Here is a 16,190-nt window from a genome sequence, read left to right as displayed (position 1 = left end):
CTCGAGATTATTTGATTTGTCTTTAGTGAAAGTAGTGGCTAGTCAATGTGATGCTAAGTTACTGCGTTTTTTGATAGTTGAATGCATTAAAAACGATAAATGTCCACTTCTTGCACAATCCTAGTTACTTCTCAACAGCAAGCGCGTTTAGCATTCTGTCACCAAAGATAGGCGTTTGGCACGCTACATAAGGTAGTAGTTGTGGAATAGAATTCGAACTCCATTGTGGACTGAAAAAATGGTTTTTATAGTAATGCTTCTTTGTATGAAAGTGCATAGAATTCTGGACAAATTCGATGAGTGGAACACGAGGTCTTGTCGTCAATCCGAACCAAACTACCTTAGTCTTGTTCACGAGAAAATGGAAATTGGCTGGACTTAGTCTACCTGCACTGAAATGCATGACACCCAATCTCTCTGAGAAAGTTAAGTGGATCGCGCCTTAAAGATTCTTCAATAATGCCGTAGAAATATGTTGCTCTCTGGTCAAAATAATGAGACACGTATTTTTTTTGTTCGCCCGAAAAATTTTTTTTTCAAGAGTTATCGGCAATTTTGTTTTTCGCCTCAAACTCGATTTTTTTTAATTATATAAGAAAAAATTTTTTTTAAATGCCCATAACTTAGTCAAAAGTCAAAAATGAACCGATTTTAATAATTTTGGGTTCAAAATGATCGTCATTACTTACACGAGTGATTTCATGTAGAAATAATTGCAAAAAAGTAGTTGAAAATTTTTTATTTTGCAAAAAACAAAAAGTGCGAAACAGGGTGTTTACTCAAAAATTCATTACTCAAAAACAACTCATTTTAGCTACTAGGCATGCAGCTCAATTAAAGTTTGAGATGTTTTTTTGATTTGGAAAAAGTTATAAAAAAAAAAAAAATACCCTTTTTGAAATAATGAATTTTGAAAAAATTTAAATTTTTTTTCTTTTTTGCTAAATAAAAAATTTTCAACTACTTTTTTGCAATTGTTTCTACATGAAGTCGCTTGTGTAAGTAATTACGATCATTTTGAACCCAGAGTTATTAAAATCGGTTCATTTTTGACTAAGTTATGGGTATTTAAAAACAATTTTTTCTTATATAATTAAAAAAAATCGAGTTTGAGGCGAAAAACAAAATTGCCGATAACTCTTGAAAAAAATTTTTTTCGGGCGAACAAAAAAATACGTGTCTCATTATTTTGACCAGAGAGCAACATATTTAAGTTACATCGAAATCGAAGAACATGACCCGAATAGCCCGGTTGAATTGAAATGGAAAGCATCAGAAAGGAATATTAGTACCCCTTCTCTACATTTCATTATATCGCTATATAATTGATGAACATGATCTTCTTATTTTGCATTTGAAGCGCCCTGTGCTTAGTGGGCACAAAATTTAATGCATTGTAACGCTTTGTGGCAACGAACACTCTTTGTTCGCTAGTGCTGTTTTGTGTTGATGACATCACACATTCAGCCACCATCAAATAAGCAAGCCGGCACTATGTGGAGAATATATTCTTGGCGAGCTGCCAAGCAGACTTTGTTTACCTCACAGTGTGAAGTCTTTTTTCATTTGCGCGTACTTTGATAGTATTCAATTCTCAGCCAAGTTTTATTTGATTACGTATAAGTATCAATGTTGAATAGCACTGCTCATAACATATTTTGTTTCGACAAATTTTTGATCTCTTTGGAATTTATCTTGATGGGACCCCTTTGTTTAGTCTTTGTTGGCTGACGATTGAGTGTCCTAATAATAAATACATTTGATTAAGCAGACGGAATTCAAACTTCATGAGTGGAAGCGTGTTGTCGGAAATAACGGTCGCAACACTTTCCAGTTAAACAGCTTGATCCAATACGAGAGATTCAATACTGAAAGTTGGCGTCTTCCCATAAAACAGTTACTTTATTTTTCGCGATTTTGATATGTCTGACGTTACGCTCCATTTCAATACAAAAGGAGGCGAAATTACATGTTAGTGAAAATTCAGTGAATGGCTTGGTAATATTGTGATTTGTGAGATTTAAACTAAACAAACTAATGAAAACGAAGAGTGCCGTGTGTTAAATTGTGAAAGCACCAATTAATATACAACTTTCAAATGCAATTTTTTTTTGCGTTTTTAAATGGATGACGCCATGGCAAAAATATGTTTGTGTGCGTGTTTATATGTATATAATTTCTTGTGTTTTGCTATTCTACCATCCTTAGCTGGTTATGACATCCAACCAGCTGATTTGAATAGCGCAGTTGTGAACATCGTCAAAATGATTTGTTTTGTTTACACTCGTGTGCTTACTTTGCCATTTGTGTATTCAAAATTTTGATTTATCAGAAGGATGTAAGCAAGCTCAACTTTCCGTTACTACCACGATATAATTCGGGGCGTGGCACCGCCCATTGGAAAGAGCAAGCTCACACCATTATAACTATGAAAGTTCCAACCTGCTAGGGTCCCTATAGAACTCCCAGGAAAAGTTTAAAAGTTAGTTTTTTAGGATCGTATTGGCGTCTTGTACTGAAATACCGTTGGTTGTTAAGCTAGGTTTTATAATTCATAGGTAGATAGGTAGGTTAGATGGCAAAAGTACCCCAGGTACACTACAAGTAGCACTTACGTGCCGTTTTGATACCATAATGTTGACCGTTACCTGCGAAAAATGTAGGGAAGAGAAAACCCCGTCTGCAGCCATCCAGTGCTGTTGATGTAGTGGGGGGAGAGAAAAGGGCACGCTAAGGAATTTCAAACGCCTAGGCGCCAGAGCCATACATTTGCAGAGAAAGTGTTCAACAGTCTTTTTCTCTGCAGGATCACCACAGCTTCTGCAATAGGGGTTGTATGGAATTCCAAGCTTCTCCGCATGAGTATCGATCACTCAATGACCAGTGAACACCGCAATAAGTTTGAAAATTGAATGGTTGTGGATTCCCATCACCTTAAGCGTTCTGTTTATATCGTATTGAGGCCATAGTGTTTTCGAAATAGCACATGGTGAGACAGACCGCCATGTAGCTTGCGCCTTTTTTTAGAAAGAATTTGTATAGTTTCCCCTTTAATAACGGTTAAGGGGGTAGCAATGTCTGAGAAGGGGACAACTGAAACCGGTTTTGTCGACCCATTCCTGGCCAGCTCATCGGCAATTTCATTTCCCCTCTATGTTCCTGTTCCCAGGAACCCAAATAAGGAAGATATTTCCTGCACGTTCAAGACGTTTGAGTTTACGGAGACGACGGGGCCTTGATCGCAGCTTGACTATCGGAAAAAATATTAATGTCTCCCTCCCAACAGCGATCCCTAAGCATTTTGCACGCTTTCAGGATCGCGAAGACCTGTGCTTAAAAAACGCTGCTCGTTTTCGGCAGCTTAAAGGAGACCGAAATATTGGCTGATTTAGAGAAAACCCCCGCTGTCACTCCATATTCCATCTTGGATTCGTCATTGAAAACAGAAGTACCTATATACGTGCCGACTCTCCCTCTTTCCGTACGTTGTCCGGAGAAAGCTCCAAACGAAAGTCTTCCTTCCCATCCTAGATCATCCCAAGTACCCAGTGCCCTTCGACTCTCCTGCCTGGTAAATATAAAACAAGTCACAGATAATACAGTTACAGTTACAGTTACAAATTTTTACCCAATATTAAACCAAATTACCTTTGTTGTATTTTGTTTTTTCCGAATTTACTCTAATCAATTTGGTTAGTTTTTTCTATGCCGCTAATTCTCCCTTGAATTTGGTGATGATCTAACTGAAATCCCTTATGAAATCTGCCCGCTGCACCGTTTCATGAGGTGTGCGGTATGCGAAGCAAAACATCAAATAATAGAATATACGCGGAAGCCTTAATGGCGCGTTCTCGAACCAAGTGCCTGTGACACTGGAGATTTTTTTCTTGGGCCTGCACTGGCCGCGGAAGCTTTTGACGGCTTATCCACTGCACACAACATTGTTTTCTTCAAAAGTCCAACTTTTTCCGTCAAATTCCACATTCCTTTAATTTCATTCACGGTTATCATTAGCTTCATACAATTTTTTCAGTAAAAAATACCAGCAGCCATTTCACAGAATAAATACAGCAATTTTTAATGCAGCAGGTACGACAGTACCGTTATTGTTATCCCAACCAACATTTAGGCAAAGTTTTAAAATTCATAAAAAACTGACTGCCTGTATGCTGGTTCTTGCCCACTCAGCGCGTGTTCTGAAGATCGCTGTACGAAATTGTACAATAGTTTCGAAGGAATCAATCACCCACCTTACTCGTATAGACTAAACCTAGCCGCTGGTGATTACCTTTTGTTCTTAAATTTGGAAACGATGTTTTTGAAACAAATTCTGATAATGAAAAGCTCAAGAAGACAATAAGCGCACATTTTTTAGACAAGAAGGAAGGATATTTTTTAGAGGGTATTGATTGATTCATTCATTTCATGGAAAATTATATAAAAAAATAAATATACGAGCTGTTTTTCATAAAAATACATATTCTAGGTATTGAATGTCGACAGTACAAAAATAGGAAATTGCGTAAAAAAAATTAGAGTAACAAGAAACGAGCCCTTCATAAATAAAAAAAAATCAATTGAGCCGAGTTGCCTTCGCCAGAGAGATCGAAATTAAAAATTTTGATTTCTCGAAGACGGTAATATTTTCTGACGAGTCCAAATTCAACCTATTCGGCTCAGATGGAATGTCTTACGTCTGGCGGAAACCTAATACAAAGCTCCACAAAAGCAACATAAAACCGACTGTGTAACATGGTGGTGGCAGTGTAATGGTATGGGCATGTATGTCAGCAGCCCGAGTACGAAATTTAGTGTTTGTCGAGGGGCTATTATGCACAAAACAATGTACCTCAATATTCTAAAAGATAATCTACTCCAAAGTGCTGCGAAACTTGGAATACCTCAAATTTCAGTTTCTATTAGGACAATGACCCTAAAAATAAGGCGGCAATCGTGCAGACATGGCTCATATGGAAATGTCCACATTTAATGCAATCACCGGCTCATTCACCTGACATGAACATCATTGGAAATTTATGGTCATTGCTGGAAAGAAAAATCCGCACACATCACATATCACATCACAATAGATATCAGTTAAAAGCCTTAATTTTGGAGGAGTGGAACAAAATCGCACCGAAAGTAACAAAAAAGCTAGTGGAGTCAATGCCAGAAAGGTTAAAAGCTGTTAATCAAGCCAAATGATGCCACACAAAGTACTGAATCATTTTTAAGTTTAACTGAAATTTAAGAAAAAATGAGTACTGCATGAAATAAACTGTGACATAAAATTTTGAACTGTTCTGTGTTCTGTGTTTTTGGTTTTTATATTTTTTATTTAAAGCGTAAAAATATAAATGGTAGGTAGGTAGGTAGGGTGGTTGTCGTAAGACACACTTAGACCTTCGGCAGGTCCATTGTGATACCACTGGAGCTTATCCTTACTCTACGTGTTCCTTTTCAAATCATCCGGTAGCTTTAATAAACGAGCAGAGCTTCGTTAGTTTTAGATGGGCTATATCCGCTATATCGGCTAGAAATGCTGTATCGAGAGTGCGCAGCTCATAGCTAGGCTTTCACACTCACATAAAAGGTGCCTGACTGTTTCCTCTTCTTCTGTGTTAAGACAGCTTCTACAGAAATCGAAATACGGAAGTCCTAACCTTCCTATTAAACAATGACCAGTTAATACACTTATCATTTTTCTTATAGATTCTCTGTTGAATCTTAGCAAGATCTTCGATCGACCGCTGTTCCAGTTCGGCCATGTCTGCCATGTTCGCATGTTGTGAGGTTTTGCCAGCTGGTATTTACCTTTTTGATGGTTTCCCTGTCTATAATTAATTTACAAGTGGCTATAGGCATAGGTGTCAGTGTCTTATCCGGTTGGAGATCGAGCGTGGTACCGGTTCGAGCAAGTTCATCTCCCTTGCAGTTCCCTGCCATATTCTTGTGGCCTGGCACCCAAATAAGGTGCACTTTGTAGCGCTTAAATACGTCATTTAGAAGTTTAAAACATTCTTAGACTGTTTTTGACGAGTGTCCTTTAGATACTAGCGCTTTTATTGCCGCTTGACTGTCCGAGTATATGAAGATTTCATTTGTGGATAATACTCTCGTTTTTATTGCCGTAAGTCCCTCTTTTATGGCAGTGACATCCGCCTGAAATACACTGCAATGATCAGGCAGGCGAAATGATTATCTAACTCCGATTTTTTCGGAGTAAACCCCTCCACCTACTCTGTTGTCTAGTTTTGAACCGTCTGTATAGATGTTTATATCATTTTTCTTAACAATAAGCCCGTTATCCCATTCCGATTTCTCTTAGTCTGAGAGCTGCTTTGCAGCTGTTTGCTTACCGTATTGCTCTATTGGTAAAAGGTTAAGCATAATATTTAATGCCTCTGTGGGTGTAGTCTTAAGTGCCTCGCAGATGCAAAGACTGGTCATTCTTTGTACATGTACCATGGTTCCTTTAATATATACTTAACTTATGTAAAGCCGGCCACCATACTAGTATGCCGTATGTTAGGATTGGTCTGACAATTGCCGTGTAAAGCCAGTATACGATAGATGGGGAGAGACCCCAACTTAGTCCTATCAGCTGTTTACAAGAGTATAGTGCTATTGTCGCCCTTTTTACTCTATCTTCGACATTTGCCTTCCAAGTTAGCTTTCGGTCTAGTATTAGACCTAAGTAGCGGGCCTCATCACTAAATGACAGTGCCGTTCCACCTAGAGTCGGAGGGGCTATATTTGGAATTTTATGTTTCCTGGTAAATAGGATGAGTTCAGTTTTATTGGGGTTGACGCTTAGCCTATTTGCTTTTGACCAGTTTTCAACCATGTCTAGTAAATCTTGCATGACTTCTCTAAGTGTATTTGGGAATTTCCCTCTTACTACCATTGCAACATCGTCCGCATATGCTACGATGTGTTGTCCTCTCTCCTCTAAGCTCTTTAGCAATGAGTTTAGTGCCAGCACCCATAGGAGAGGGGACAGCACACCGCCTTGAGGTGTTCCTCTGCTAACTTTTTTCTTGATCTCTGAGGCCCCTAGGGTTGCGAGGTACGATATATACAGTGGTGGTCACGATTTTAGCACACTAAAATGCAGTAACATGCATTTTGCGTTTATTGCTTATATTCGAATAATCTAGCGGCAATATTTATCCCTGGCGGGTCTTTGTAGAAAGGAGAAAGAGAGGCCTTATAATCAGAACCTTGCTTTTTTCTCCTTACTTATTAAAACTGGTTTAAATACAAGCACCCTATAATAATGGAGGACACGAATTTAGCACACATATGGATATTTCTCATTTATTTTCAAAGAACAACACATTAGTGAAAGAAAAACTTAATATTTAGTTGGATATCCACCACTTTTGAGAACAGCATCGCATCGGGGTGGTAGACTTTCCACTAGGGCAGCACATCTCGTCTGGGGTATTCCATACCAATCAGTCTTAATCTCCGACCACAAATCGTTCAAATTTCTCGGTTTCACGGCTCGAATATGCTTCTCGACATCATTCCATAAATTCTCAATCGGATTGAGACCCGGTGATTGAGCTGGCCACTTCAAAACACTAATTTTGTGATCCTCCAAGCAACTCTTCACCAATCGTGAAGTGTGCTTAGGATCATTGTCATGCATGAAACGCCATATTAAGGGCATATTTTCCTCCGCATAAGGAATCATGACATCAGTTAGTATGTTTTTGTAAACATATTGATCCATACGCGAATCTATTTTGTGTATGGGTCCAACACCTTGCCAGGAAAATGATGCCCAAACCATGACGCTCCCACCACTATGCTTCACCGTTTTTAATGTGTAGCGAGGATCATGTTCCTTATTTTGCGGTCTCCAAACATATTGTTTCCCGTCAGATCCGAGACGACAGAACTTCGATTCATCGCTCCATAAAATATTTTTCCAGAAATTTATTGGTTTATGGATATGTTCCCTTGCAAAGTTCAGCCTGGCCTCCAAATTTTTTTGAAACCAAAGGTTTGTGTTGTGCTATGCACCCACGCAACCCGTTTTCATTTAAACGCCTTCTAATGGTTTTGGAAGAAACATTTATTCCATATTCCGATAAATCTTGCGATTTTATGGCATTAGAACTCTTAAAAGGGTATGTTCGCGAGGCTTTGCATATTAGTAAATCCTCCCTAGCTGTTGTCTTTCGGCGTCGTGGGCATTGTTTTACCTTCTTAAATGTCTTATGGCGCTTAATATGAGCAAGAGCATTATAAATCATTTTGCGTGAACACCTTAGAAGTCGGTACACAGAGCTCCCAGAAGAATTCATACGTTGAATTACTTCCCGCTGCGCTTCGGAGCACCAAGAACCTTTCGCCATGTCTAACATATATTTTTTTCACATTAATTACAATCAACATAATAGCTAAAATATAAAAACTTACCATAAAGTTCAAATACTTAGAAAAAATTTAGTGGGAGGAATTATTTATTGATATGTGCTAACTTCGTGTCCCGCTCAAACAAGCAGCTCTTGACTCAACTGAATTTTAAGAAAAAAATTGCAAAACAAATGCTACGGATTATAACGGTTCTTGTTATTTTAATTGTAAACAACACCCAGAGAAAAATATTCGTAGTGAATTGTCGAAAAACAAAGAGGAAAGTGGGACAGTGTCAAGGTTGTGTATAGTGTGCTAAAATCGTGACCACCACTGTATACGATAAGGTACTTTTTTATATACTGCCAATGCGTATAAATTATTTGATGTTTAAATTCTTTCAAAAAAAATTTTTAGCTTTCAAAATACAGCATTCAATGTTTTAGTAGTTCGCCTGCAGAAATAACTGTGAGCCACTGTATGTATGTATAAAATGTACTTGTTTTAGCAAAAAAGTTTCTGCCAGTCTAGCCTGTTTGTATTATTGACCGCATTTGATATTTTTGCATAATTTTAGGAGCTTAATTTCGCAATTTTCGCTTCTTAACATCAGTTGAGGCGTCATTTAAATGATTCGTTTTTTCTTAACACTTTGCTTGCTTGTGCTTTATACTTACAGGGTGACTCGCCATTTGGAAAATCAGATGCCTACATAAAACTCGAGCCGCTCGGTGAGGGCTCATACGCCACAGTCTACAAGGGCTTCAGCAAGTAAGTCAAACATTAGTTTTGCCAAAAACTTATATTATTTATTGAAATGCTGACTATTTCAATAAACAAATTTTAGAATATAAAAATCAAATAAAAACAACAAAAGCATCATTTATCATAATTATTACTATGTTTATTGTATAATAAATCATATAGAAAATTTAAAGCCGGACACTAACTGTTATGAATAAATTTTATTTAAGTATGTACGCAAATCGTGGCAAGTAAAGCCCTTTTGGTGTCTTGAATCCTTTAAATCCAGACGCCATTTATTTGACGCTAATGGCACCCAAAAGACTGACAAACATTTTTCAAAATAAAAACAAAATAAATGTTCGCTTCGATAAGGCACAAAGAAGGTGAAAGGAAAGAGTGGAGTGATTTCCGCTTGCTTTCATATTTGCAGTGGATTTTAAATTTTTTTTTTATTTTTTTTATAAATTTCGCTTCATTCTCGGTTTTTATGTCACCCCTTTGGGTTTACAAAATTTGACCCTTTTAACGATATTGGCTTAAGCAAACTTGAGTAAAGCGTTGCGAGGCCGCAAGAAGTACCTAAGTTACGATTATTTGAAGACATTAATTTCACTTTCAATGGATGCCTATGGCTAAAGTTACTGAGCCTTTTTCTTCTTTTGATTAATTTCCTTATACGATATTATGCGTGTGTGCTTTGAAGGCAAATGTTGTTGTTGTATGATCTTTTTCTTATTTTGCACTTATGCCATCCCCTTTGTGCCCACACTGTCACCAGCGCACACCGCAGTCAATCACAATCAATGCCATCACTACGGAAGCGATGTGATGAGAGTAGGGGTGGTGGAGGGTGATAAGAGGGGAGGTTAAAAAATTTGCGAATTGAAGAGAAAGGTGTGTGTAATTAAATATAAAATATTTTTTTCTTTTCGTTAGTGTTTTCTTTAAGCCAAATATAGTTCACAGATCCTTTATAAAAATTATTTGTGTTCTTAAAAAATATTTTAATATATTTACGCCTTAAAAATACTGTTTTCTATTTAATAATCATGAAATTCCTCATGTTGGGAAGCTTTATGATTTTGTTTCATCTTTGAAAATAAATAATAATTTGAAGTGTTTAAAAGTCTGACTTGCGCAGCACAGATATTGTATAATGGCCTATTGTATTTTTCTCTGTTCAGATAGGAACTTAGTCACTCCACGAATAGTTGATGTTGACTTGTTTATCCAGTGAAATGTCAAAGGTAGTGAAACGACTGCACTGAAACTTGGTATTTGTAGTTTTATTGAGTCACCAAAGAATGCTAGTATTCCCCTTACCCTGTCTAACTCATACGGCTTCGAGATTTTTTCTTTCTCCCCTCGCATTTGTTTATGTTAAATTTTGCATAATTCTGTTGTCTGGGACTTGAGTAATACGAAAGTCGGGCATCAATTTCTTCGAATTGTTTTTTACGTTGTTTTTTTTTCTAATTAATGATTGTTTTTTTTTTATGTTGATTTTTTTTTCTAATTTATGATTGTTTTTTTTTATGTTGATTTTTTTTTCTAATTTATGATTGTTTTTTTTTTATGTTGATTTTTTTTTCTAATTTATGATTGTTTTTTTTATTTATGTTGTTTTTTTTTTTAATTTACGATTGTTTTTTTTTTATTTATGTTGTGTTTTTTTTTCTAATTTACATATATATATATGTGGCACGTACACTCATTTTATGTGTTTGGCCCAGCTCCTCTTCCTTTTTGGTGGCGCGCGTCTTGATCTTGTTCCACAAATGGAGGGACCTACAGTTTCAAGCCAACTCCGAACGGCAAATATTTTTTATGAGGAACTTTTTTTCATGGCAGAAATACACTCGGAGGTTTGCCATTGCTTGCCGAGGGGCGGTCGCTATGAGAAATTTGTTTTTTTTTTTCATTTTGGTCTTTCACCGAGATTCGAACCTGCGTTTTCTCTGAACTCCGAATGGTAGTCACGCACCATTTGTCTACGGCGGCCGTATTTTTTTCTTATTTACTTAATTTTATTTTATTTTTATTTTTGCTAATTCTCTCATCTTATTTACTTCATTTGTTTGTTTTGTCTTATTCGTTATTTTATTTTTTCTTTTTATTTAGTTTTTTTTCTAATTTTATTTTTCCCCGTAATATTGATTTGCTTTGTTTTATTTTTACTGATTTTTTGTTTAATTGTCTTCATTTTATTTATTTTATTTTATTTCTTCTTCGTCGTTCAAGTTGATTTTGTTTATTTTTGTATTTTCTTAAAAACAAATTAATAAAAAGGTTAAATTAGTTAAAACTAAAATAAAATTTAATTATTTATTATTAAAATTAATAATTTATGAAGGGGAAAATAAAAAATAATAAATAGAATAAAGAGTTTAAAATTAAATTAATTAAATTTTAAAATAAAACGGAATAAAATGAAACAAACAAAAAATAAATTGTGGTAAAATAAGATAAAAAAATTAATAAATGAAGTCAAACGAAATAAATAAGATAAAATAAAACAAAAATAGAAAAATAAAATAAAGGAAATCAAAATTATGGAAAAAATAAAAAAAAAATGTAAAAAAGTTAAATTAGATAAAATTAATAATTAACTATTTATTTATGTATTGTAAATAAATATTGTATTATTTTTAATTTAACTGTTTATTAATACATAATAGTATAATAAAATAATTATAATTATTTATATTATTAATTTTAACTAATTAAACTTTTTTACGAATTTTGTTTTTATATATTATTTTTTTTATTTTATTTCTTTCGCATGATTTTCTTATCATTTGTAATTATTTTTTTATCTCATTTTACGTCAATTTATTTTTTGTTCGTTTCATTTTATTTTGTTTTATTTTAAAACTTAATTAATTTAATTTTAAGCTTTTTATTTTATTTATTATTTTTTATCCATTTTAGTTATTTTATTTTATTCCGTGTCGTTTATTTCTTTTTATTTGTAATTTTTTATCTTATTTTGCTTCATATTATTTTATATTTTTTGCAGTCGTTTTTTTATTTATTTATGATTTCATTGTATTGTTTTCTTCTAATTTTGATTGGCCTAATTTTAGTAATATAGCTATCAAAATAAAAAAAAATAAGAAAATATATTTTTTTAATTAATTAAATAATATATATTCTTTTAATTCATGAAATAAATTTTTTTATTTATTTTTTATCTTATTTTATTTCATTTTAATTTTTCTTAATGCATTAAGTTTATTTTGTTTTATTTTTCTATCTCGTTGAACTTCAGTCTATTATATTTTCTCTTCCTTTGTTTCAGTTTCTTTTGTTTTATTTTTATCACTATTTTTTAATTAGTTTTATTTTTCAATTTTATTTTTTCCCCGTAATTTTGGTTTGCTTCATTTTATTTTTAATTTTTGTTTTTCATTTTAATTTTATTCTTTTTCCTTTTAGTTTTTTGTTTTATTTTATTTTTATCTAATTTTTTATTTCATTTTTTTATATTGTTTTTGTTTTTCGTAATTTTTATTTGCTTTATTTTATGTTTAAGTTTTTTTGTCTTATTTTACTTAGTTTTAATTTAGCTTTGCTTCAGTTAATAATAAATTATTTTTCATCTTAATTTACATAATTTCCTTTTATTTTTTCTTCCTCCGTTTCAGTTCCAGTTTCTTTTGTTTTAGTTTAGTTATTTTCAGTTTACGTTTTTATTTAATTTTTGTTAATTTTGATTTAATTTTTGATTTTGAATATCTCATTTCCATTTTTTTTTTTTTTTTTTTTTTTATTATTTTAGTTCATTTTGTCATCCTTCGTTTCAATTTGTTGTGTTTTATTTTTATTTATTTGGTTGGGTTGGTTGGTTGGTTTAAGGGTGACCCCGCATCGGAGTACCACATAGACCGCAAGTTGGGTCCGTTGTGTTGCCCTAGAGCTCATTATTTTGAATGATTTCCCCACCTAACCGAGATTTTTATTGTAGATTTTGATCAAAGATATTAATTCGTTTCGAAAATTTGATGAGAGATTCGATTTTCAGGTCGGAGAGTACTGAAAGATTGTCAATTGTTGGAGAGCCTAGAAGAGCGAGTCGACTTCTGGCTAGACCCGGACAACTGCACAGCAAATGTCTGCTCGATACTTCCTCATCTTCGTCCTCGCAGTATCTGCACAGGTCGTTCTGAAGAACCCCGAGCCGACGTGCGTGAGTGCCCAAAAGGCAGTGGCCGGTGATAAGAGATGTTATATGCCTTAGTTCGTGTTTCGAAAGACTTATAAGGGTTTTTGTCTGTTTCAGATTGTAGGATGGCCAGATTTGTCTGGTCGTAACGCAAGTAGTTTCCACTCGCCACCTCCGATCAGCAATGCTGTGAAATTCTCGATCGATGAGCATTTTACATGTTGAGAGCGGAATGTGGATTGTGGGTAAGTCACTAACATTTGATTGCGCAGCTCCAGCTCTTGCGAGCTCATCAGCTTTGCAGTTACCTTCGAATCCACTGTGACCCGGTATCCAGATAACTTGGACAGAATTCTGAACACTTATCTCGTTAAGAGATAAGAGACAGGATCGAACCACATCTGAGTGGGTATAAGAGGAGCTGAGTGCTCGAACGGCCGCTTGACTGTCGGTGAAAAAGCGGATATCCTCTAGTGATATTCTATTTTCTAAGAGAGTTTTCGCAGCATACCAGATAGCGCATACTTCCGCTTGGAATACGCTACAGTAGTCGGGTAATCTAAATGATAGATTGATGTGAGGGGATTTGGAAAAGATTCCAAATCCCACTTTGCCGTCTTGTTTTGAACCATCTGTATATATAATCAGCGGGCCATCGATTTCGGTTAGATTTGTCTTCCATTCTTCCCTAGTTGGGAGTGAACAGGAGAATAGCAAGGGTGGTGATGGAAGACTTACATGATAGTCTATGTCGGGAGAGATAACAGTGTTCCTGTTCAGTATGGCTGAATGGCCAAGATACTTATTCCATTTTGATATAGCATTCATGCGTGTCGCTGCTTTCGCTGCAATCGCTTTGCCAGCCAGATCGATAGGGAGCAAGTGAAGCAACGTATTTAGAGCCTTAGTAGGTGTTGTACTTAAGCATCCTGTTATCAGGAGGCAGGCTGTTCTTTGGACTCGATCAATTGTGGCTACTCTGCATCGTTTTCCGAGTGCTGTCCACCATACAACCACACCGTAGAAGAGTATCGGTTTGATGATCGAGGTGTATATCCAATAAATGATCCGAGGTGAAAAACCCCAGGTTTTGCCTATAGCTTTCTTACAAGTATAGAGAGCTATGAAAGCTTTTTTACATCTGTTTTCGATGTTCAATTTCCAACTCAACTTCCTATCTAGAATAACTCCTAGATATTTAGCTGAATCAGATAGGAGTAATGATTCCCCTTTTAAAGTTATTGTTTGCAGTGGAGGAGATTGTTGTTTCCTATTGAAGAGAACAAGATCTGTCTTTGCTGGATTCGCATTTAGTCCGCATTCGGTGCACCATTTTGACAGAATATTGATTGAGCGTTGCATGAGCTCAGTGAGGGTATTCAGGTGTTTGCCTGACACGCAGAGTGCAATATCATCTGCATAGGCTACAACCTTGCAGCCTGCTTTTTCGAGATTTCGAAGCAAACTGTTTACAGCGAGATTCCAGAGAAGGGGTGAAAGTACTCCGCCTTGAGGGGTGCCTTTGACGGCGTACATTCTCATGCGGCTTAACCCAAGCTCTGAAGTGATTATTCTATTTTGGAGCATTTGTTCGATCATCTTTCGGATGGAGTAATTAATACCCAATTTGGCAATTTCAGACAAAATAGCGTTGGGTTCAATATTATTGAAAGCACCTTCTATGTCCATAAATGCGACAAGAGAGTACTCCTTATTGTGAAGGGAAGTTTCCACTGTTTGCACCAGTGAATGAAGTGCCGTTTCAGTCGATTTCCCTTTAGTGTAGGCATGTTGTGCCTCAGAGATCAACTTAGTATCAAGTTGGGTTTTGATTTGCTCATCTAAGACTTTTTCAAAAGCCTTTAAGCAAAAAGAGGTTAGGCTAATGGGCCTGAAGTCGTTTGGTTGGCAGTGTGAAGGCTTCCCCGTTTTCGGAATGAATACTACCTTCGATTTCTTCCAAATTGTCGGGAGGTAAGAGAGATTTAAACACTTGTTAAAGATCCTTGTTAACCAAGGCAGTAGAACTTCCAGTCCTTCTTGAAGTTCTGCTGGAATGATGTTGTCAGGACCTGGTGATTTAAATTTTTTAAAGCTTAGTATTGCTGTAGAGATGCTATTAGAGCTGATTAGATCTGATCTATTCCCATAATTACTCTGAAGAGTACTGGGAAGTGCAGGTAGGTTGGCAACACAGCCTGGAAAGTGAGATTCTAGAAGTATTCTAAGAGTGTGGTCAGTTGAAGTAGTCCAAGTTCCATCTTGAGTCATGATAAAACTGGGAGAGACTGGGTTTGATGCAAGAATCTTGCGTAGCCTGCTTACTTCTGAAGTGTTCTCTAATTCTTGAGTGTATGATCGCCTGGATGTGCGTTTTGCACTTCTGACGGCTTTCTTAAAGTCTTTGAGACATTGTCGATATTCTTCCCATTCGTCTGTTATTTTAGATTGGTTAAAGAGTTTCCGAGTTCGATTGCGAAGTTCTGAGATTTCTGGAGTCCACCAAAAAGGTTTATGCTTACCTCCTGTTTTCGTCAGGGGGCAAGATTGTCGTGCTGCGCTTTGACACGTCTTCGTTATCATGTTGACAGCGTTTTCGATTTCGTTTTTATTTTCCATTTCAAACTGCCTGATGTCAGGAAGTCCATTGGCAAGATGTTCTTTATATTTGATCCAATTCATACGTTTTTTGTTAAGGTACTTCATGGGTTTTGCCGTTTCGGCTTTTAAAGTGAATGTTATATATTGGTGGTCGGAAAAAGAGTGCTGTTTATCAACGCTCCAGTCCTGCACCAGTTGTGTACATGATTCGCTAGCAAGAGTAATATCGAGTACCTCTCTTCTAGACGAGTTAAGAAACGTAGGGACATCACCTCTATTACATATATCAAGCTTATTCGCTAGAATG

General features: G+C 35.7%; 1 protein-coding gene across 1 annotated transcript in view; it reads left to right on the top strand.

Moving 5' to 3' along the window:
- The window catches only part of LOC128861189 (cyclin-dependent kinase 14), a 209,155-nt gene that overhangs the window by 119,886 nt on the left and 73,079 nt on the right, over positions 1–16,190 (top strand). The window contains exon 5 of the mRNA XM_054099140.1: positions 9,050–9,141. Coding sequence (XP_053955115.1) covers positions 9,050–9,141 — 92 coding nt within the window. The remainder of the gene's footprint in view (positions 1–9,049; positions 9,142–16,190) is intronic.

This window comes from Anastrepha ludens, chromosome 4 (genome assembly GCF_028408465.1).
Source record: "Anastrepha ludens isolate Willacy chromosome 4, idAnaLude1.1, whole genome shotgun sequence".
NCBI lineage: Eukaryota > Metazoa > Arthropoda > Insecta > Diptera > Tephritidae > Anastrepha > Anastrepha ludens.
This window is presented reverse-complemented; position numbering and strand designations above follow the sequence as displayed.